General features: G+C 44.4%; 1 protein-coding gene across 3 annotated transcripts in view; it reads right to left on the reverse strand.

Annotated features, from left to right (window-relative positions):
• The window catches only part of CDK19 (cyclin dependent kinase 19), a 201,312-nt gene that overhangs the window by 64,221 nt on the left and 113,117 nt on the right, over nucleotides 1-23,974 (reverse strand). For all 3 annotated transcript variants that reach the window (XM_090037950.1, XM_090037941.1, XM_090037957.1), the window contains one exon: nucleotides 15,104-15,244. In XM_090037950.1, the coding sequence (XP_089894076.1) occupies nucleotides 15,104-15,244 (141 nt within the window). The remainder of the gene's footprint in view (nucleotides 1-15,103; nucleotides 15,245-23,974) is intronic.

Consider the following 23,974-nt stretch of genomic DNA (forward strand, 5'->3'; position numbering starts at 1 on the left):
TTTTCAAGATGCATGGAACAAGCCTACTTCCTGAATATGGGTGCAAAACTGCTCCACTTTCTTCATGTGCAGCTTTCCTAAACCCAAACCTTGAGAATCCTTTTAAGCACTCAATCACTACTGTTGTGTAGAAGGAACATGCTAACACATGTACAATAAATTACTCTGAAAAACTGTAGCTAGTTTAGCTAGACCTGGGCAGGCAATTATTTTAGCCCACAGGCCACACAGGCAGTTCTGGGGAGCTGGCGCAGGCCAGTCAGCACCACCCCCACTGCCAACAGCCTGGAGCCCATGCACCCTGCAGCTCCTCCCCATCGTCACCAACAGTGCAGTCCCAGCTCTGGCCTGTCCTGAACCAATGCTGGACTCGCCCTGGCTGAAGCAAACCAGCAGGAACCCGCATGCACAGCCCTGGCTCTGGCCTGCCCTGCGCCTGCTCCAGACCTTTTCCTCATGCTGAATAGTGGCAGCAGCTGGGCAGATGTTGCTGCTCGGTGTGTGGGGGGAAACGCAGTCCCTCCCCATCACCTCTGTCAAGCCCTTTTCACTGCAGCTGCCCGGAGCCCACACCCCACACTATAAACCAATATATACAAAAACCATAAGGATAACCATACTTATGTCCACAAAACCAGCAACCATTACAAATACACAAAAAACCCTGCAATCTATTATCAGGACCTCAGATTCAACCATATGTGCTCTGGGGACAATACTCGTGACACCTACCTCACCAGTCTTAAAAGTGCCTTTACCCAGCATGAACAGCCTGGCAGAGAAAAACACTGCATCTCTGAACAAGCCACCTAAATACGCAGCAATAACCTACTACAATACAAAAAACAAAACCCAGAGATCACATACTGCTGGTTGTCACATACTACCCAAATGAGAACCTAAGAGTTAATGACAGTATATACTCAGAGGATCTGATTTTAAGAAAAATATTCCCAAGCACCCCCTTCTCAGCTCCAGACTTTAAAATAATCTCTAAACGTTGCCCAACTCATCATTAGAAGCAAACACCCCACTGATTAAAAGGCATCAACTGGGGTACAATCCTGCCAGCACATCTCCACTGCTACCACATTCAACACCTCCCATGATGAAACCATTTGAATCCATACATCCAACACATATGGATAGGGACCTACTGAATTTGTGGCAGAAGTGGGGTACTCAGCAGGTCCTTTAATTTTTCAAGTTCTCATGCGCACCCCACTCCTCCCCGCTGATTGGCAGAGGAGCTCCACCGCTCACAGCGCCTCACTCGCTCCTGATCAGCAGGGAGTCAAGAAGTGCCATTTTAAATATGGTACCGTTTCTGCCTTCCTGCCGGTCAGCAGCAAGCAGCAAAGCTGATGGGGCCCCTTGGCCAATCTGAGATGGGAGGCAAGAATGGCACCATATTTAAAACTGCAGTTTTTGCCTCCCTGCCGATCAGAGCAAGTGGCAAGGCCCTCTGATAATCAGCAGCGTCGGGGGGGGTGTTACAGAGGAACCTGCAAGATTAAAGGAGTGGCCATGCACCCCACTTCCACCATGAATTTGGTAGGTCCCAAAATACTGATCACAGGATATAATACATCTCATCCAATACACAAAATGCTCCCCTGGAAACTATGTGGGTAAAACTAGACAAAGACTATACTCCTGAATGAAGAATCACTGGAAAAAGATAGAGGATAGAGATGGACACAATTACCATTAGAAGAACGCTTTACAGGACAATCCTTCCAACCTGACCAACCTGGGAACAAAAATTCATAACTTCCTGGATACTAAAAACCAAGGTATAAATGGCTTTATGACTCATTCCAACCTACCTGCTATCTTGTTAACCGCTCTGCTTTCCACAGATAACAATAGCCCTTTTCTCTTTTGTGTGGTCTTGTTTTTCAACATATGGGAAATGAAGACAGGATAACCCAGTTTTTAGAAGCTTCTTCTGATCACCTCTCTTTGGATATGGACACATGTATATTAGCAGTCAAAAGGGGAGCATTTCAAAAGGGCGGAAGTTATTACATTCTAATTGGGGGGTAAGCTGGGAGTGATACAAATGAAGATGCAGCAAAACTATTTCAATTTTTTTTTTTAACACTGGGCGAAGCAGTGTTAAAATTGGAGCCATTTTTACCTCATTTGTTAGAATTCCTGGGTTGTCTGCATGTAACCATTAGAACCTAGCTGCTACCCTATTGAAACAGCTCCAAACATGCATGTACCCACACCCTTTGCTCCTACTTCAGTCATCCTTTCACATTCTTTCACAAGTGACTTCTTTCATATTTACGTATAGTTAACACAAACCATTGTTTTTTTCCCCTGTTATTTAGCTTAGTCTGGGTCCGCTTCTTTCCCAGACCTCAAGGAGGGTACTTTGTGCCCAAGAGCTTGTCTAGCATCTCTCCCAATTATATACTTGGCCCATTAAAGGAAAAATTGCAAAAAAAAAATTAAATAAAATCTTGCCTCTTGTACACTCCTGGATTATCAAAGCTTGACTAATATGCCAAGCCCTTTAAAAAATTCAAATTACCATTAGCTACTTAGTTACTGCACTGTATTATATGAAATACTAAAGTGTTTACCTGGACTTAGAAAAGGAAAATATTTCGGCATCTCGGATATCACAGTGGATAGACAAACTTGAAAAATGTTGACTTTTTAAAGACTTATGTTTTTACATATAACAGCCATTAGTTTCTAGTTTGATATTACATGAATTAGTGCTTTGGAATCAACAATCAGAACAAATGGCAATAATGGGAAAAAGGGCCAGGGCTGGCCTTAGGTGCCTGTGGAGCCAAGCATGGGGAAAATCTACTTCCATCCTCAACTGTCTACATGGTTTCCTGTCTCTGACCCAGGAAAAACTGTCTCAGTCCTAGTGAGCGTCATTTCCTTTTCTAAATGCACATCTCTTTCTACCAATTTTTTGGCAGTCATTGTTCCAAACAGTCTCAAAATCCTTTGCACAATCTTCACCAAAGTTTTTTGATGTGGAAACCATGACAAAGGTAATCTAAAACATATATGGAGAGAATAGGTAAGGTACTGAATTCTAATTTTAAGAGACTTGTGGTCCCATGTCCTTCAATTAGCAGTAATCATGGTTATCAGGGAATAAGACAGTCACTTGGTACTACATTTTTCAAAGGTATTTAGGCACCTAAATTATTGTTTTAGTGGGAATTAAGCACCTGTATACCTTTAAAAATTTTGACCATAAAGCTTTCATGTTGCATCTTAGTTCTGGAAACAACTGCATTTTCCCTCTCATAAATACCAGCTTCAGTGAAAAAAGGTAGCCGGTGTACCAGTGCTTACTTTAAAAGACCTTTCATGTGAAAAGGAAGTGCTGGTCTTGGGTCACATATATAGAAACTTTAAAAATACTCAACATCTTTGTCACTCCCCTAATGCTTGGCATATATACATTTCACTTAATAAATATGCAACAGTATACTTTTTAGTATTTTCTCTCATGTTTCTATTATGTGGTCTGGCCAGCTTATTTTACCTATTTTGAACTGCATTAAGAAATGGAAAATTAAAATAAAATAATGGTCTCAGTCTAAGTACTGTTTTAACTAATTTAGTAAATTCACACACAATAATCAAATATTGGAGCAATCTCCTTTTATTCAGGACAGTAATGTGTCCAGCCCTGATATATATATTCCCAAAGTCAATGGATAACTGAAGCAATGAAATCTTTTAAACTTCATAATTAATGCATGGATTACTCCATAACGTTTATGGCAGCTTTCCAACAGTTAAAAGTTAAAATAACATGTGTAAGATAAGATAGCAAGAACAAAAATACTGAGCATATTTCAAATAGATGTTTTAAGTGCTCCTAGAAAAGACTGAGGCTACAGAAATACAAACTTCAAGGTACACAGTAACAGTTAATTCCTTTGGATCCTGCTCATCTAATCTGAACTATTTTCTTAAGATCCAGAGGAAAAATAAGTCTGTAAGAGGAAGGATGGGGGCAGCAGGACACAACAGAAGAGCAAGGGAGAGAACAGGGAACAACCAGGACAAAAAAATAAACAATACAGAGGCACACAGCTGGTTCTCCTAGAAATCTCTTCCCCAGGTTGTTGATTAATGTGTCCTGTATAGCTTCCCCATGCCCCCTTTTGCAAGAAGCCATACAACCAACTAGACATGGAAAAGTAGTTCTGTAAGTCACTGCTACTACAATGAGCTTGTTAGAAATATTATTAAAAATGCATTATCAATAGTGTTGTTAGAACAGCACAGCTGCTAGCTCTCCTTGTCTCCTTGGTGGAAGAGGGGGGGTTAGAGATTAAAGGAAAAAAAGCTACTAAGGGCTCTTTGTACTAAGGTATCACTCTCTCTTTGTTCTGCAAATTTACTATCTCTTTGTTACACTAAATCACACTTTCTTTCATGGCTCCCACATTTCTTAGGCTAGATAAGAATAATTACTATTATGTCCTTGGGTTTGAACCTTTTGTAACCTGAAGTTCTTTCTGAGCACGCGTAATAAGCTAATACATATAAGCCTATCCGCCCCGCATACTTAAGTAGTTAATTATAATACACATGCGATGTATGATGTGACTTATTCACATACATGTTTGTATGAACCGGAAATGAGTTGTAAGAGTTCCTGCTTCTGTACACGTGCTCAGGAGAGAGGGGATAAAAGCCTGCTGAGAAGTGTTCCCCGCGGGCAGAGGGTTTGATCTTTTGTCTCTCTCTCTGACCCTATTTGCAAATATATACCCTTTTGTATCACCAACAATGTATGCCTGAAGGATCATTAATATTCATGAGCCTCCAAAGAAACGAACCGTGATTTTTACATCAAGCTAATAATCATGGACACACCAGTTACCGTATTTTTCGGACCATAAGACGCACTTTTTTCCCCCCAAAAGTGGGGGGAAAACGAGGGTGCATCTTATGGTCCGAAGGTGTGTGTCCCGGGGAGAAGGGGCGGAGCTTGCCCGCGGAGGCAGCGGAGCCCGAGCGGGACACCCGCCTCTTGTTTATGCCGTGTCCCGGGGAGACGGGGCGGAGCTTGCCCGCGGAGGCGGCGGAGCCCGAGCGGGACATCCGCCGCTTGTTTACACCGGAAGCCGGCGCCCGTGCCGGTGGCCGGGAGCCGGCAATAAAAATGGCCGGCCACCGGCACACAGTCTCTCCTGCCATAAAAATTGGGTGCGTCTTATGGTCAGGTGCGTCTTATGGTCCGAAAAATACGGTATTTGGAAGATGGCAGGCAATGACAACTTAAGCACTTCATGGAAGATGTTGGTTAGGTAGTAGAGCTGTATAATCCCTTACACTGTTAAATCCTGGTCACATTTTTATTATGTTCATGTCTAAGTCACGTGCCTGATTAAAGTAACTTGAAAACATAAACTTATGAGGCATCCAAATCTTTAACTGGTGGTATTCCTCAGTTCCTACTTTCTTTCTTTGGCCTTCTAATATATTCTATTAGGTTTCTTCCGCACACTCCCACCCCGCCCTTGATTTATACTGCTTTGCATCTTTGTCCCATTCCTCATTACCATTCGAATGAGGGAGGTATAAAACATTTTTTTTACAGTTGTGTTATATTTTTATATTTTCAATATTTACTGTAATGTGCGGTTACAAAAATACTGTTCTGGATTCTGCTAGTTTATTTCTAAGGTTTTTTTTACTCAGATTTTAGTTTCTATTCCTTTGTTTTGCTATCTTTTAACTAATTTACAATTTAATGTAGTCAGAATTAATATAAGCCCCCAGTTGGCAGCAGGAGTTATTCTAATTATTGGCAACAGGAATTATTCTAATATAGGGAGCTCCAATGTTCTAACAGAAAAGAACAGTTACCTACCTTAAAGTAACTCTGGCTCTTTGAGATGTTTTGTTCATATGGATTTCATGGTTGGTATGCATGCGCTGATAGAGGTGCACCAATACATCGGTCCAATATCAGATAGGAACGGATATAAAGAAAACTGACTATATCGGAAATCGGCCTGATTAAAGAACTCCCCGATGACAAGCTCCCTGGTAAGAGATGCAGGGGTTGGGCACTGCCCAGTGGTCCTGGAAGGGCAGGGCCATCTTTGAGCCTGTGGAGGGCCCGGCAGGCCCAGGTCTGGCACAGGGCCAAAGCCAGGCCAAGGGTTAGGGGCGAGTGGCAAGAGGCCCTGTAAGCCTGCAGCACACTTGGTGATTGATAGAGCAGTGGCCCACCGAGAGGCCATAAGGGCATGGAGCCAAGAGTTGGAGTGGTGATGCAATGGCCCTCATGGTTGGTGAGTGGACTGGGGTGTAGGGAAGGTGGAGCCCCAGGACCACTCACATCAACCCTGTGAGTATTACTGTCCCCGGGCCAGGGTAGACACACCACCAAACCCCTCCTTCCAATAACCGATCCATCAAGACGTGGCAGGAAAGTCGGGGGCCTGGCTCAGGGAGTGAGAGAATATTCACAGCACCAACAGAGGGCATCACACCTACACGTCCATTTGCCTCTCTCACCCGACACAAGGGCATAAAGAACTGAGTGGACCAACACCACCTTTTCATCATGGAGACATGCATGAGGCTGCCAGAGCGCATCAATTTCCGTGCTCTAGCAGACTCGATTAATCAAGTCTGCTCCGATGCACTAGACTGCCAGCACATCACAGCAGGCTCCACACATATGTACAAGCCCATAGATTTTATTTTGTACAAAATCTTTCCTATAAATTATCTCAAATGTTCTTTATGAGAATGGGTATAGGTTGTAGCCATAGATTCATAGATGCTAGGGTCAGAAGGGACCTCAATGGCTCATCGAGTCTGACCCCCTGCCCATGGCAGGAAAAAGTGCTGGGGTCATGTGACCCCAGCCAGGTGCTTGTCCAGTCTCTTTTTGAAGACACACCAAGGTAGAGGATAGCACCACCTCCCTTGGAAGCCTGTTCCAGGTTCTGACAACCCTAACCGTGAAGAAGTTCTTTCTGATATCCAACCTAAACCTACATTCTGTCAGCTTGTGGCTGTTATTCCTGGTTATTTCAAAGGACTCTCTGGTAAACAGAGAATCTCCTATTCCCTGCTACTCCTCACTACCCCCAACCCCTGGTGAATGTGTGTACAAGATCCCTCCTCAGCCTTCTCTTGCAGAGGCTGAAAAGGTCCAGGGGTCCCTCAGCCTTTCCTCACAGGGCCTTCCCTGCAGGCCTCTAACCATATGAGTGGTCCTCCTTTGGATCCTCTCAAGGTCGTCCACATCCATCTTGAACTGTGGCACCCAGATGCAGCCTGTGACAAGTAGATGACATCTGATCTAACGACATGGGCAGACAAGGTTCCTTGGGTAAATCTGATAACTTTTCTTAGACCAACTCAAATAGTTGGAAAAATTCTTCTTTACAAGCTTTTGGGTATAAATACCCTTCATCAGGCTAAGGAAGCATTTGCAGTTGGTGTGTGCTCTTACTGGATGGAATGAATAGTAAAGAAGCCAGAGGCTGGTATGCATGCAAAAAAGCCAGTCAGTGAAGATGTTAATTGATGAGTCAGTGGGTGAGAGAGAGGCTGGTGGGGGGAGGTGGAGGGGAATGAATGGGGCTGGTAAATAGTGGAGAGATACCTGAGGAGTCAGATGTTAGGCAGGTTATGTGTTATAAATCAAATGTCTATATTTAGTTCATGATTTTTTGTATCCAGGAGGTTGAACCAAAATACCACATGTACATGTAGAATCCATTAGTTTAAATAGAACATATTGTAAATAAAATTGATTATTTGTAATGTCAACAAAAGAAGAGGAAAAATTAAGAAGTACAGGGAAGGAAGAAGATGCGTTAAAATAAAATATAGTACTGGAAGACTGTTTCAGAGGACAGGAGTTTCAGAAAGATTTTTAAAGATACAAGCACAAATAAGATTAGGGGAAGAAGCAGAGGAGAAGCCTGTTTCAGAAATACTGAACAAGTCAGAAGGAGTTCTAAAGAGAATCACAGGCTTAAGCAAGTCTCTGAGAAGAACTTTAAAATGACTGACAGTTCTGAACTGAATCGTGAAGTATGGGAAAGAGATTAGTAGAGCTGCATAAACAGTGCAGTGGATTGGTTTATAAATGGAACAGTATGGAACACCATCATGCACTTGAAGGAAACTACAAAGTTTAGAAACTGCAAGGCAAAATAAAGAGCTATGAAGAGAGAGAGAGATGAGTGTTTTGGGACAGACTGAAGCAAGGCAATATACTAGTAATACTAAAGAGGTGGCATGAGGCAGATTAACAGGTACATGGGTAGAGGAGCAGAGATTGCAACCAAATGAAAGGTTTGTCTCAAGTAAAGAAAATGGTGGAAAGAGGTATGATTAAGAAATTTCTTCTTGCCAAACAGAAAAATCTAAGCTGGTTCAGAACTACTTACAATTTCCTCTCCATTAAAAACTGGTATAAATGCTGAAAGTGGAATAACTTGGGCAGGCATGCAATCTTACAGCAACCATATCTCAGGTATTGGATACATGGGCTGCATTCAGATGAGCATGTCCCTGGGGAACCAAACGTCCAAGTAGCAGTGCTACTTGTCCCCAGGGAACACCTATATCAGGTGTGCTTTGGAACGCAGCAAGTTATCCCAGGGACAGTAGGGGAGGCTGGGGCCAGCACTGTCCTGGCCCCAGCAGCCTTACCTGGGTCCTGGGGGCCTCCTGAGCTTGCAGCAGCAGCGATCCTGCCTGGCAGCCACAACATGGCTCTGGGCAGCCAGGCTCTGATTTTTAGCAGCACACGCTGCTCATTTGTGTGCTGCTCCATTTCCCCACCCCTCCATGGGTTTCTTCTGCGAGCTATGCAAAGAAAACTCATGGGGAAAAAAAGCGGACCAGTGCATGCATAGCCAGCGTGCCCTTGCAGCAGGGAGAACACCTAACTGTGCAGTATGTGGCACTGCAGACGTGTTTGCAGCACAACATACTACATGGCCATGCTCATCTGGATGCGCCCATGGGATTTAGTACTGAAGTGTAGGGCCAGACTTTCCAAAGGTGCATTAAACATGCAGATAAACCCCAGTAAGATTTTTTAAAGTATGTAAACAGGTTAGGAGCCTAGCTACCATTCCTGAAGGCTAATCAGAGGAGTTAAGTGTCTAATGTACTTAGACACTTTGAAAAATCTCACCGAGCTATATTGCTTAGAAAATCTGGCCTCTGCTATATGCCATAGGTATGTAAAGAATGCTTTATAAACAAGTGCATGCCACCCTGAGTTACTGCTTTCTTTTACATAACATACTACATCCTGTGCTGTTCATTAGGGGTGCAATGATAGAGATTTTGGGGGCCAATACCTATAGCCAATTTTTAAGGTGGCATATCAGCTGATACTGATCCGATTTCCAATACAGCTGGGTGCAGCTGGTAAGTCTGTTGTGGTGGAAGGGGGCAGGGAAGAGCCATGGGGGGCGCAGATAAACATCCCCTGTGGTGAGGAAGGGGGCAGGGGCAAGCACTGCCAAGCTGGGGCACAGCATGGGATGGAGCCATGGCTCCTCGGGGGGCAAGGAGGGCAGGTCCCATGGCTGCTTGCACCCTGGGAGGCCATGGGGGGTTCTGTGCCCCCAGATCTGCACAGGGCAGGGCAGGGCAGGGCAGGGCAGGCAGGCTGCAGCTGCAGGCTGGAGCCAGGACTATGCCGGGCTCTTCTCAGCAGGGGCTGGGCTCAGGGTGGGGGCTGCAGCCACTCCTAATTTCGCCGTAGCCCCACTCCCAGCATCACTGTGCACCCAGTACAGCCCTGGCTCTTCCTGGTGCGTGGGTAGAGGTGGGGAATTGAGGTGGGACTGTGCCAGGCACACGGTGGCAGCAACACTGGGAGCAGGGCTATGGCAAAATTTGGGGTGGCTGCAGCACCCTCCATAGCCCCTGCCAAGAAGAGTCTGGAGCAGGCTCAGCTCTAGCTCACAGTTGCAGCCTGCCTGCCCCACCCCATGCTAATCTGGGGGCACAACCCCCCCAGGGTGCAACCAGTGGCAGGAGCTGCCCCCCCCCCCCCCACCCAAGGAGCTCTGGCTCCATTGCACACCCTGCTCTGACTGGGCAGCGCCTGCCCCCGCCCCCCCCACACCCCTTCCCTCCCCCACAATGGACTTACCAGCTGCACACAGCTGTGGTCCTTGCTGCCTGTGTGCTGTACTGTGGCTGTGGGCACACACGCACGAGCATAAAAATTGAATCATTACAAAAGTGTTGGTTTTCTATACAAATGTTACAACTGCCACTTAAAATGCTCAGTTTTAACATAACAAACCAGACAGAAAATAAAGGTTAACACTACTGTCAGCACAGGGGGCACTACCTAGTGGTAAGAATTCCTGGAAAGAGCAGTGATCTTAGCATGGCGCTTAGAAAAATGCACAGCTGATCCACACCCAGAATAAATCTGACCCCTTGCTTGGGCTTCCCCATTTCCCTCAACCTGGATGGTAGAGTGAAAGCCTCAGATTCTATGATTTCTGAAATTTTCTGCAAGAAGACAGATTATGGCATTCTCCAAGTCCTACAACTCCAGAAGACAAGTGCAAGCCTGGAATTCCCCACTAAAAAACAATTAATTGGATGGAATCAGTAAATGCTCCTCATGTTTATGATTCAGGTGTAGCTACTGCCATTGTTTCCTCTTCTGATTTGTTTGTGTATCTCTGTCAGCTGACCAAACAGAGGTGAACAAAAAAATTCCTCCCTTTAACCTCATCTCAACTAGCATAGGGAGGCATTAATGAAGCCTCACTGAGAAAAAAAAATTGCCAAAAAAGTCACCAAAAGTGATTACATAATATTTATAATATTGGATCAAGTGAAACCAGTCGCTGATACAGAGTGTTTATAAAGTCCGTGCGTGATTTTAAACTTTAATAACTTCGGATATACACATGAGAGAAGTAAGCTGGCAACTGAAACCATAATTAAGTTTTTTAGCCTACTGTAAGCTATGCATAGGGTAAGGCTCAGCAATTAATGTACCTCTTATTCCAGAGGTGATTATGTAATAGTTTACACATATTTATTATGTTGTTTATTATGAGAACCTCTGTGTATTAATAGTGCTCACAAAGTTAACAATGTTTTTCTTTGCAAATTGCTATTTGGAAGTAGCTGCTGTGCTCAAAAGTAGATATAACATTTTCTTTTCTTGTCCTAGCCACATGATATCCAATATAAATTACTATTTTAAATGGCTCAACTGGAGACAAGCATATATATTATATACCTAATTACTACAGTAATTACTTCTAAAAAGATGCAACATTATGAAAAAAAATCAAAAGCTGAGTCATGAAAATATGAAGACTGATGCTCTTGTCCCAGACTCAGTGTTCCCTAAAATGCCTATTCTAGCTGGTAGAATTTAAGCACTAAACGTTTAGCTTTTCCCCTACCATGGATGGAGGGGAGGGGAAAAAAAGTCAACCACAATATTACTATGAAGTTTATCATCATGATTAAATAAATTCAGAGAATAAACTTCAAATTATTGATGATCAACAATCTACCTGAGAATTGAGTGCTTTTTACCAAACTGTAACCTAAATGGTACTTTGGATGGTGCAGACAAATACATATGTCTTCCTAAGCATCACCATTTTTTAATTATCCCCCTTTACAAGCTGTTATTTAAATACTGGTATTATTAAAAGTGCAACGACTGTTCAGCACTGAATCAACATTAGCATATTATGACTAATTTTTCTTTATTTTTTCCTTTTTTAATTTTTGTGAACATAACCGAATTGAGAAGTCAATCTAAAGAATTTAGACTCACTTAATACTGCTTACATCTGTCCTACCCCTACTCGGACGAAGCAGAGGTAGCAAATACATCAAGAAGATTGACATAGATGGATGTTACACACTATGTCAAATTCTCTCACACGTTGATTAATAATGGACTCTAACTTACACAAATATATGTATTGCTTCATAGGTCCCATCTACACATTACTCTTAAGGTGTGAGTAACCAGTTAATCACACCTTAAGTTGTGACCCAGCTATGTGTTCAACCAATTAATAGCATGATAAAATGAGCAATTAGGTACAAAATTATTCCACACAAAATGTGTAATTAACTTCCTAGCTTATTCTTATCATGCCATCAATTGAAAATGTGGCCAGATGCTCCCCTATGGCTGGGGGACTCCCAGCCACAGGGGTGCACCCACCTGCTCACCATGTGATCACATGGCTGGGAGCCCTGTCAACTGACATGGACTGTGGGGGTTTTTGCCGTCCCCCATAGTGGGAGACATACCTCTTCCTTATAACTCTTGAGCTTATTTTAACAAACTAATTCCTGTCCTTGTAGTGGCAGGACCTTGACAGCACCCTCATTCACCTTTTACCTGTGGCAAGCTGAAGATTGTTTTTGATGTTTTGGCTATTGTGCTTGGTAGCAATATGTGATGGATTATTCCCGGAGCTTTAGGAACAGGTTATATACACACTTGTCTAGTATGGTGTTGATAGGGATGATCCTAGCTTAAGTAGCACTAAACAACCTCCTCAGGTCACTTCCAGCCCTGTTTTTCTATGATTCCATGATAAACATATAGTCACCAATACAGAGTGCTTGTCTATGGGTTTTCAATAGCACCACTCACTGTCATATCCTAATAAATTAGCTTTTCAAGACAAGATGACAATGAACTTCTGAGTCTTTTCTTTTCCATTTCTGGCTTTAGAAAGCTCTCCTTTCTAAAGTGTGATCATTGCAGAAGTACAATGAAATGCACTCTTTTCTCTTAAAGACAACTGTCACTTCCCAAGGGAAGACAGATATCCAGAACTATCTTTGCTTTATACAGGTTTCCCTTGCTTTATACTGTACATGTGTTGCTGGAAAAGGGTACACAACTCAAATTCATATAATGGGAACCCACTTTACAACATAACAGGTATACTTTCCAAGACCCCAACTGTACTGGCCCCCAGGTGCAATTCTACCACTTTTACAAGATAATTTTGGTACTCACCAACAGCAGACAGTACACACAAGCATAGGGCACTATCATAATGGGGGCGGGCAACAAGATGTTGCAGATGAGCAAGGAGCATGGATCCACACAGCAGACTATATTTTGGTGCACGTCACTCCCACAATGCACCGCACAAAGCAGCTGACTGCAGGCTTCCACCACACAGATCGCATAAAGGTGAATTTACCTCGCATATAACAAATTTTTGGTATAAAAAGGGTCATCACATAAGAGTGAATTCACACATACAGAACCCACATAGCGCAAGGGAAACCTATATATAACAAAAGATAATATCTACAAAAATACCACTGGACAAGCAAAGCTTAAATAAAATAGTTCTCAAATTTTCAGCCTTCCTATGGTAGGTGCCTTTTCAAGATACTGACCTCACAGACGTCACGTCTCTGAAACTGTGTACGATACAGTCCTTAGACTATCTGTGCTTTCATTAAACATTGCTCAACAAGAACTTTGGAGGTGTTTGGCTGCTTTGTTTTTGTTTTTTTCTCCTTAAGATGCAATTAAAAATGGTTTAACACATTCTGGAAAAACAACACTTCTTATCATGGACCGTCTCCTGAGAAAAGTGATACATTCAGCACTGTACTCAGTGCTATTTTTGTACTTTATTTCCTGCTGTTGTCCAAAACTACCAAAGGCCAAGAAGCACAAATAAATCAATATTTAAGAAAAGAACAAACCGCTAAAGGTTTAAAATTATTAAGCAAAGAGTGCTATGTTACTTTCGCTTTAGTTCAGTTAAAATTTGGACCATACTGCTGACTAATGTTACCACATGTTGTATCAAGAGATCCATTACAACTGGCTGCAGAGGACAGACCAAAGATGGAAGACAGCTGTGTTAGCCCAATTGTAGTCAACCTTTTTGGCAGAAATGCCACAAATTAGCCCTACACCCTCTGCAAGTGCCACTCTTATCTGCTGCCCTGCTTTCTGCTCCCCGCCTGATCAGCTCCTCTATGTTCAGCTTCATGTTCTATCTGCTGCCTGTGCTGCCTGTTCCTACCCCAATCTGCTGCATGCCAAACACAGGCCACCTATGCCACTTGTGGCACCTGTACCTCAGGTTGGCCACTCCTGCATTAATTTTTCTGCAAATAATCACTTATTCTGGTTGCTTGTGACATCAACCTGACTCTGCTTTCACTGATCACTAAAGGCGTGGCAACAACCAGTTGTTTCATCCACCAACACCTGATAATATTTTATATTATATTATTATAATGTTTCTGCAGATACCACTGGGAATCTGAAAAGCTGTGGGCACCTATAAAACCACCCAAGTGTTAATTATCATTCCTACTACTGATGCAGCTCTGCCAATGGTAGCATACTGATTAGAGGAGCTGCTGCTATTTTAATCACTATGGTGTTTAAACTTTTCAGAGAAATTTTAATTAAAATCCAAGCAATTACTAGCACCTTGTTTATCTTAGTGTTACTCTTCTTGTTAACACTGGTAAAGCTGCATTAGAAATGGTGGGAAACTTTCAGAAAAAGAGTCCAGCTTTGAACAGCACAGTTGGCTGGTTTCATAATATTCAACCAACTTAAAGAGCTACTTTAGGTCATGAGAAACTTCAAAGCTGACAACTCTTTCCCAGGTCTTGTCCCACAATCAACAAAAAATATCACATGGAAAAGAAACACCCCATAGTACAAACTATTATTTCACTCACTTTTATGATAAACTTGTACATAAAGCCAAACAATGTGAAAGACTATCCATTTTTCATGATGAATGGACCTTTCAAAGCAAAGCACATACTTATACTAATGACTAATATATACGTATCAGTGGACTGATGCATTGTTTTTGGATACTGGTATCTGCAATCTGTTTACCGGATGCAGTGTCATTGTCTTAGCTCAGATGTTACAGATAAAGACAATGTGAAACCGTAGTTTGTTTTCATTTTTAAAGCCTCCAATGGCATCCAGCAACAATAACAGGAAGAACTGTAGGGATCAACATGTAAGATTGCTACTTCTCCTCCCAAAAAAACCTATATGAACTTTTCTTAATCAGGTAAAATATACAGGACTTACCAGGTCTCTGTGAAGCACCCAGTTTGCATGGAGGTAATGTATTCCATCAAGGATCTGGTAGAGTAGTGATTTAACCATAGATCTTGGCAACTGCATGGGCTTTTTATTTGCTTTTGAGGCACGGTGAAACTTGATAATATGCTAGAAATAAAACAAATAGAAATATGAAGCTTGTTTCAACAAAGTAAAATATTTCCTCTCAAATATTATCACTAAAAAAAGGGAAGAAAATAAAGAATTCATTGGCTTTTGCAATGGAAATTCATGGTGGTGACCTCAATTATTTTTTCAAGCTAATGTATCCAATTCTAATAATTTTTTTACGTAAATCTTGATATAAAAGAATGGTTACTTACCCTTCAGTAACACTGTCCTTCAAGAAGTTTTCCCCTCCATGGGGACCCCTCTTTTGGTGCATATGCACCTCATTCTTATGAGAACACAATCTTCTGACCAGCAGTGACCATAGGAGCCAAGCCCTGAATATCCTCATATGCCACCCCGCCCTCTAAGGGTATATGAAACAGAGTGGCTCCCACAGCTTTTCCATATTTCCATTAATTCAAAACCCCAGAGGAGACACATTCCAAAGGAGTAAGGATGGAGGTCAGATTAGGTACAAAGCATCTTGAAAAAAACAATTTTGCTAATGTAAATAACCATCCTCACTTGTAGTGATTGGGGGAGGTCCCAGACAATTGAAAAAGGGCAAATATAGTGCCCATCTTTAAGAAAGGGAAAAAGGAGGATCCAGAGAGCTATAGACCAGTCAGCCTAATCTCAGTCCCTGGAAAAATCATAGAGCAGGTCCTCAAGCAATACATTTCTAAGCACTTGGAGGAGAAGGTGATTAGGAACAGTCAGCATGGATTCACCAAGGGCAAGTCATGCCTGACCAACCTGACTACCTGCTATGATGAGATAACTGGCTCTGTGAATGCGGGGAAAGCAGTGGATGTCCTAAATACCTTGACTTCAGTACAGCTTTTGATACCATCTCCCACAGCATCCTTGAAAGCAACCTGAGGCAGTATGGGTTGGATGAATGGACTGCAAAGTGTATAGAAAGCTGGCTGGATTGTCAGGTTCAATGGGTAGTACAATGGCTCATGTTTAGTAGGCAGCCGGTATCAAGTGGAGTGCCCCTAGGGTTAGTCCTGGGGCTGGTTTTGTTCAATATTTTTCATTAACAATCTGGAATATGGGATGGAATGCACCTTCAGCAAGCCGGCAGATAACACCAACCTGAAGGGCATAGTAGATGCACTGGAAGACAGGGTTAGGATTCAAAGTAACCTAGACAAATTGGAGGATTGTGCCAAAACAAATCTCACAAGGCTCAACAAAGACAAATGCTAAGTCCTGCACTTAGGATGGAACAATCCCATGCCTGGGGACTGAAAAGGACCTGGGGTTTACAGTAGACAATAAGTTGGATGTGAGTCAGCAGTGTGCCCTTGTAGCCAAGAAGGCTAACAGCATACTGGGCTGCATTAGTAGTAGCGTTGTCAGCAGATCAAGAGAAGTAATTATTCCACTCTGTTCTGCACTGGTGAGGCCACATCTGCAGTCCTGTGTCCTGTTTTGGCCCTCCCCACTATAGAAAGAATGTAGACAAGTTGTAAAGAGTACAGTGGAGGGCAATGAAAATGGTTCAGGAGCTAGGGCACATGACTTATGAGGAGAAGCTGAAGGAACTGGGTTTATTTAGTCTGGAGAAGAGAAGACAAATACAGTCACAAATACAGGATACAGAGTACTGATCCAATGTGCTCCCGTAATGCAACTCCATTTAGCAAAGCCAAAGCATTCTTCACTATCTTCAGTTTCTGAATGTTCCCGAAGTAAAGCCACAGGCAGAGTGCCTTACAACAATCTAATTTTAAGGTTACAATGAAATACATAATTGTGACAAGGTACTCTAACCATTAGTCTGTTACATGAAAGGAGAAACTGGCTCCATGTTTTAATGAGTGATACCAGCTCTATTCTTTCAAAGAAAGGGCCTAGGCCAGTGATTCTCAATCAGGGTTCCACACAATGTTAGTCCTGTTAGGCACGTAAACACAACTTACAAGACAAACCCAGAGATTTCAAATAGGAATCCACAGGGTTAAAAACATTCTGACTTGTGGTCTTCCCAAGTTCTTGGCAACAAAGGAATTGTTCTATTATTTTTCCATAATAAAAAAAGAATTGAATGAACGATAAGGTCTGGCATTTTTCAAGGGGCGCCTCAAGCATAAAAAGGTCGAGAACTACTGGCATAAGTACTTAAGTACTTAACTTCAGGGGACAGTTCCATACTTTGGGTCCCAGGTGGAATGAGGTGTTTATAAAGAGAGGGACAGGACTTAAAGACGCATTCCTATCCTTAACTTTTCCTTTTTGGCTAACTAACTGGATCCCATTCCAAGGCACGTTACTCTCCCTAGACATCAACCTAAGCACCTAATGCAAGGTTTCAGATTGCATTCCAGGGACCCAGCACCTACGAGTTAAGCACTGTAGAGCCTGACTTTTAGGTACTTAAATTCTTTATTGCATATAGCCTTTGACTTTGTAGGAAAACAAAATGGAGGAGCTTTCCACCATTTAAGTGCAGCCACTGAAGTACACATGCACTAAGACAGAGGCAGTTTGAGTGTCAGACAGCTTCATTTTGCTGCTCTTCTTTCATGACACATACCACTATAAACCAATTTGGTGCCTCAATCCATCTTTACAACCTGGGGGAAAAATAATTCAAAGAACACTAATAGACAGTCTGGGGAAGACTGCATCACCCTTTCATGTCTTTAAACTAAGCAGTCCAGTTTCACTGCCCAAGTTGGACATGCTGCAGTAGATGTAATTTTCAAAGGCTATCTTACCGTCAATTAAAAATACAAAATATAGTAATACCAAACTCGTGTTACTATACATTCAAGTCAAATTATTTGAAATAAAGGAACAAATGTATAAGGTTCATATCTGCATCTGAGCTGCAAAACTAAAGGATACACTTAGCCTGGGCAGTGAAACTGGACTGCTCTGTTTCCTTTGTCACATAGTTTTACTTTCTGATGCTTAAATGCTAAAGGCCTGAACAAAACAACACTTATACCAAGGTAACTTGCTTCAGTTTTACATACCACAAAATAGAGAGGAAAAATATTAAGGTTACTCTGGAGTGACTGCATATAATAAGTAGATATTACAACACCTACCCACTAAATGGCAGGAGTAGGTTTGCCTAAAGCATGGGTGGGGAATTATTTCGGCTAGAGGGCTGCTTAATGAATTTTGGTGATCTACTTACGGTCACAAGGGTAGCCCCACAACTTGACAGGTGCACCGCCCTCTGGTTGCCATCTTGGGACTGGAAGTCCTGCCCCTAACCCCTGACTTTTGCCACCAGAAGTCCCTCCCCTTGCCCCGGAAGTAATCCTTTTGGGAAGGGGGTTTACCATCTTGGAACTGGAAAAAAAAAACCCCAAAAAAATCACACACCTACACAACCTATTTTCATTTTATTTCAAAAAATATTTTGTCCTGATTTCTGAACGTTGGGGGGGGGGGAGAGAGAGAGAGAGAGTGTGCGTGTGTCTTTATCTAGATAGATAGAGAGAGAGAGAGGTGATTTCGTTAAAAGCTCAAAATGAAGTCTACCCAGGAGAACTTGTACAATATTTTCTCCAATGCCTGATGAAGGGTGTTTGTGCCTGAAAGCCTGCAATTAAAGAATTTTTTTTTCAAAAAACTGGTTTGTCTAATGAAAGATATCATCTGTACTATGAGCCCTGATTGCCTTTTCCTCTAGACCAATACGGCTACAACCTGTACACCCGACACATGGAAGATATTGAAATTTAGCTGATTTTTAAAAAAATGAAATCTTCATATTTTCCTAAGCAGGAAGCAACTGTGACCACCTGAAACCTGAGACCCTGCTCCTGTCTTTGTTTCAAAGTAATCTGAATCATCATAGATCCTCACAGGAGATGAGAGGCTTCTTACCAGCTAGGAACCGAATGCCCAGTGGAGTTTTCCATCTGTTAACACCTCTGTGAAATCCTATGAAATATGAACTTCCATTTCTACCCAGGAGAACTTTTACAATCTTTTCTCTGATGCCTGATGAAGCCTGTTTGTGCCTAAAAGCTTGCAATTAAAGAATTTGTTTTTGCAAAAATCTTGTTGGTCTAATAGAGAGTTATCTCGTAGTAGAGATATCTTTTATCTCTACTATGAGTCCTGATTGCCAAAATTAAGCCTTACTTTCGTACATTTTGGGGAGGGGGAATGGGGGCATGTGGGGGGCATATGGCAGTATGGGTTTTTTGGGATTGCTCTGTGTGTGCAGGGGGGAGGGGAAGGGCAGAGAGGCGGATGGACATGACAGCACCACAATTCCCGGCTGCAACATGGGGCTCACAGGACTCTGGCTCTGTGCTTCCATGTGTAGCTCTCAGCTAGAATGCCAGGAACCATGCATGGGGACACGAAGCCTGTGTTTCCTGATGGCGCAGGACTCCCCATGGCTCCTGGCACTAATGCACTGTTGGGCCAGGCTGGGTCTGTGAGGGTCCCAGCATTGCAGCTGTGAACCATGTGCTGCAGGGCCAGCCCAGCAGCCTCTGTGCCACACTGCATGGACCCCAGCATTGCAGCCAGGAACTATGTGGTGCCTAGAAGGGCTGGGCCAGGCTTGCAAGCTCCGCACCACAGGTCCCAACTGCAATGCCAAGACCTCTGCAGCGCAGCATGGAGCTGGTCTGGCCTGGCTCAGCCATGCAGTCCATGGTACCCACCTGCAACACCGAGACCTGCACAGAGCCAGCCCAGAGCATCCCGTCCCAGCTTGATGGCAGGGGAACCTAGAGAACTGAGCATGGCTGGGCCAGGACAGGCCAGCTCTGTGCACTGCACGGGTCCTAGTGCTGCAGTCCAGAACTGTGCACTGCTGGGCTGGGCTGGCTGTGACATGCTGTGTGGGTCCTGGCATTGTAGCCAAGAGCCATGCAGCACAGCACAGAGCCGCCTGGCCTGACCAGGCACCTCCCAGCAGCACGTGGTTCCCAGAAGTGCAGTATGGAGCTGGCCAGCCCAACCTATACCCTCCAGGCACCACATGGATCCCGGCTGCAATGTCAGGACCCACACAGCACAGCATGCAGCCAGCCGGGCCAGCCCTGTAGCACACCGTTCCCAGCTGCCAGACACACAGAGCCAGCCTGGCCCGTCCCGTCCTGACCCAATGGTATGCTAGTGCCAGAAGCCGTGGGGAATCCCATGCCATCAGGCTGGGCCACCTCCATTCCTCCATGTGGGGTTCCTGGCACACTAGCCAGGAACCTCACAGAGGCACAGGACTGGAGTCCCTAGCCCCACGGAGTGGGCAATCGCCCAAGGTTTCCCACCCCCCACACACAAACACTCTTAATTACTGTTCTTGGACAGAGGGAGCACTGTGGAACAACCAGAGGGCAGAAGCCTCTGATAGGCAGAAGCTTCTGAGGGCTGAGGGAGAAGCAGAGCCAGGCAGGCAAGGTTGGGGTTGGCTGCATAGCAACCAGAGCCCAAGCAGCTTGTTGCTGCAGCTGGAGGCTCCTATTGCCACCGCCTTCTGCTGCCAGCTCCTCGTAAGCCACTGGTAGGTAAATAGTTCTCTAAATCTTAGAGGGGCTCCATGGGCCGGATAGAATGGCCTGGCAGGCTGGATGCAATGCACAGTACGTATTTTGCCCACCCTTGGCCTAAAGCAAACAGCTCCCCAGGGTCACCCACAGACATATAACATTAACTAACATTGTTTTCACCACTGTAGATTTACCTTTGGTTCTTTCAGGGATAGTTCTTCATTAGTTTAAGTCAAATTACTGTGGTATAGCAGTTTCTCTCATCTATCTGCTCCTTTTTCCCCACTGATATAAATCTGTTGTCTGGCCAACCCAAAGATTCCACTATAGTGTTCAGATTCCCAGGGCTGCTAGGGAAATGCTCACATTTTGAGCTGGGTTTTAACATTTTTTGTTAATGGAAACATTATAGAAATATTTCAGTTGCTTTTTGTATATTATCTTAAAACAAAATAACATAGTTAGTAACACAGTAGCCATGTAAGCACACAGCCTGATTTAATTAATATTTCTTTCACCCTTATTAATATTTAATTTCTAATTTCTTTTCCTAGGAAACTGAAGGGAGTTCCAGATATTTTTGTTGGTACAGGACAAATTAGAGTGAGCTGTGTAACAACAGAACACACAGAAAATTTATAAATTTATTATAATTTTCCATACAGGGAAACTAAACATTGAAGGATCATCTTAAAATCCTTTCCCCCACTGCTGCAGATGGTAAGGGGAAATGTGGTGAGGGGGGCAGTAATGGGGCAGAGGCAGAGAGAGGCAGGCAGTTTAGCCCCTGCTGCCTGTTCCACCCCCACTTCCCCTACTGTACCTGTTCCCCACCCCCCAGCCACAGCCTCATGCTATCCTGATACCCCCTTCCCCCATTCTCCCCTCCTCCCCTCTCCATGCTTCTTCTGCCACCAACAGCTTCAGGTCCCTGCCCCACTTCCTCCCTCTCCTCTACCCTGAAGTCTGCCTTCCCCCTGTCTAATAGATTCATAGATTCTAAGGTTGGAAGGGACCTCAGTGGGCCATCTAGTTCAACCCCCTGCCCCTGGCAGGCAAGAAAAGGGTCAAACCTGGGATCATATGATCCCAGCCAGGTGCCTTTCCAGTCTCCTCTTGAAGACCCCCCAAGGATGGAGTGAGCACCACCGCCCTTGGAAGCCCAATCCAGATTCTGGCAAACCTGACCGTGAAGCACTTTTTCCTAATGTCCAGTCTAAACCTACTCTCCAGTAGCTCATGGCAATTGTTCCTTGTTGTTCCAGGGGGTGCCCTGGTAAACAGATCATTGCCTACTTCATATTGCTCTCCCCTTATGAATTTGTACGCCGCCACAAAGTCCCCTCTCAGCCTTCTCTTGGAGAGGCTGAAGAGGTTACAATCCCTTAGCCTTTCCTCATACGGCCTTCCCTGCAGGCCTCCAATCAAATGAGTGGCTCTTTTTTGGACCCTCTCCAGGTTGTCCACATCCCCCTTGAATTGCGGCGTCCAGAACTGGACATGATACTCCAGCTGCGGCCTGACCAGTGCCGCATACAGAGGGAGAATCCCCTCCCTGGACCCATTTGTGAAGCACCTACAAATGCACAACAAGGTGCTCAACTCCCCTCCCTGCTTACCTTTGCTTGGTGCCAGTAGGTTCTGTTCCTGCTGCAGCCATGGGCACGGACCATGGTTCTGTCCCATCCGTACTGCTGTTACAACCCAGCCCTGTAGCAGCAGCAGCTGTTGATGCTGATGCTACAGGGCCAGGCTCGAACAGCAGCACCAATTCTGTGCCACTGCTATGGCATGGGCTGGAGTCATGCCAAGGGAGACTTGGGGCTGTGCAGGAAGAATGGCAGGGCATGCAGAGGCAGTGCGTGGAGGGGCAGACAGCAACTGTGGCTCCAGCTCTGGGTTGGCTCTGGCCCCAACCCCAGGTTCAGGCCAGAGCTGGAGCCCCAGCAGCTGCCAGCCTCCTATCCCCTCCACCCCCTGCTGCCTCATGCTCAATTGTAAGGCAAGGGGTTTTCCCTCCACCATGATAAATGGGGAGAGAAAACTTGTCTTCTAATAAAGTAAATACAGTAATTAATCAATCTCCCCATTCCCATGTTTAAGAGCATGGTGAATAAAAATCGACGATTTTTTTTTAATTTTAAAAGCAGAATTTTTTTATTTAAAATAGATTATTTTTTAATTTAATCATATTTTAAGTTTTTTTTAGGGGTGCACTGATAAAGATTTTTTGGGTCGCTACCAATGGCCAAATATTAACCAGCCATATCGGCTGATACTGATCTGATAGCTGACACAGCTCAGCAGCGTGGAGAGCAGCATCTGGACAGTAAGTGTGTGTGGAGGAAGGGTCATGGGGGGCAGATCAAGGCCCCCATGGTGAGGGAGGGAGTGGGGCTGGAGCAGAGGCAGGGACAGGTACTGCACAGCTGGGGTGGGGCAGGGTGCAGGATGGAGTCAGGGAGGTAGGTGGGGGCAGCTCTCACTGCTGTGCACAACCTGAGGGTGGCACAGAGGGATACATAACCCTTAGATCTGTGAGAGGAGCTAGGACAGGCTGCCACTGTACGCTCTCAGAGCTGGAAACTATGCCAGCCTCTTCCCAGTGGGAGGGGCTGGGAATGGGATGCATTCAGAGCAGAGGCAAGGCAGGCAGTGCTGGGAAGGGGGACTGAAGGGGGTGTGGGGAACTACAGCCACACAAAATTCACCTTAGACCCCCTCCAATGCTGCCAGCTGCCCTGCCCCTGCCCACTCTAAGCACAGCCCAAGTACACAGCGGGCAGCCCACCCTTGCCCCACGCACAGATCTGGGGGGGGGAGGGGGTGCAAGTACCCTCCCATGCCTTCCCTGAGGCACTGCCCCCACGCCTCCCTGACGAGCCACAGCTCTTTCCTGTGCCCTAGCCCACCCTGACTGTGCAGCACCTCCCCTCCCCGGCCTCGATCTGCTCTTCTGCCCCTTCCCCCTCACAGACTTAGTGGCAGGAATGCTGCTCTCCAAGCTGCTGGGCTGCATTCCTGGCTGCATGCATGCTGTCCCTGCGCACATGCACGCAGCATTTATCAGCAACATTATTGGCCACTTTAGCCAAAAAAATCCAACTGCCAATATTGTTAATTTTCCTTGTATTGGTGCTGATACAATATGGACCAATGTATCAGTGTACCTCTAATTTTTTTAAGATGCTTTTTAAAAAAAATAAACCTATACAAAGATAGTTTTAAGACTGGTTAAAGCTCAAAGATA

The sequence above is a fragment of the Crocodylus siamensis genome, chromosome 1, assembly GCF_052110815.1.
Source record: "Crocodylus siamensis isolate JL-2025a chromosome 1, ASM5211081v1, whole genome shotgun sequence".
NCBI lineage: Eukaryota > Metazoa > Chordata > Crocodylia > Crocodylidae > Crocodylus > Crocodylus siamensis.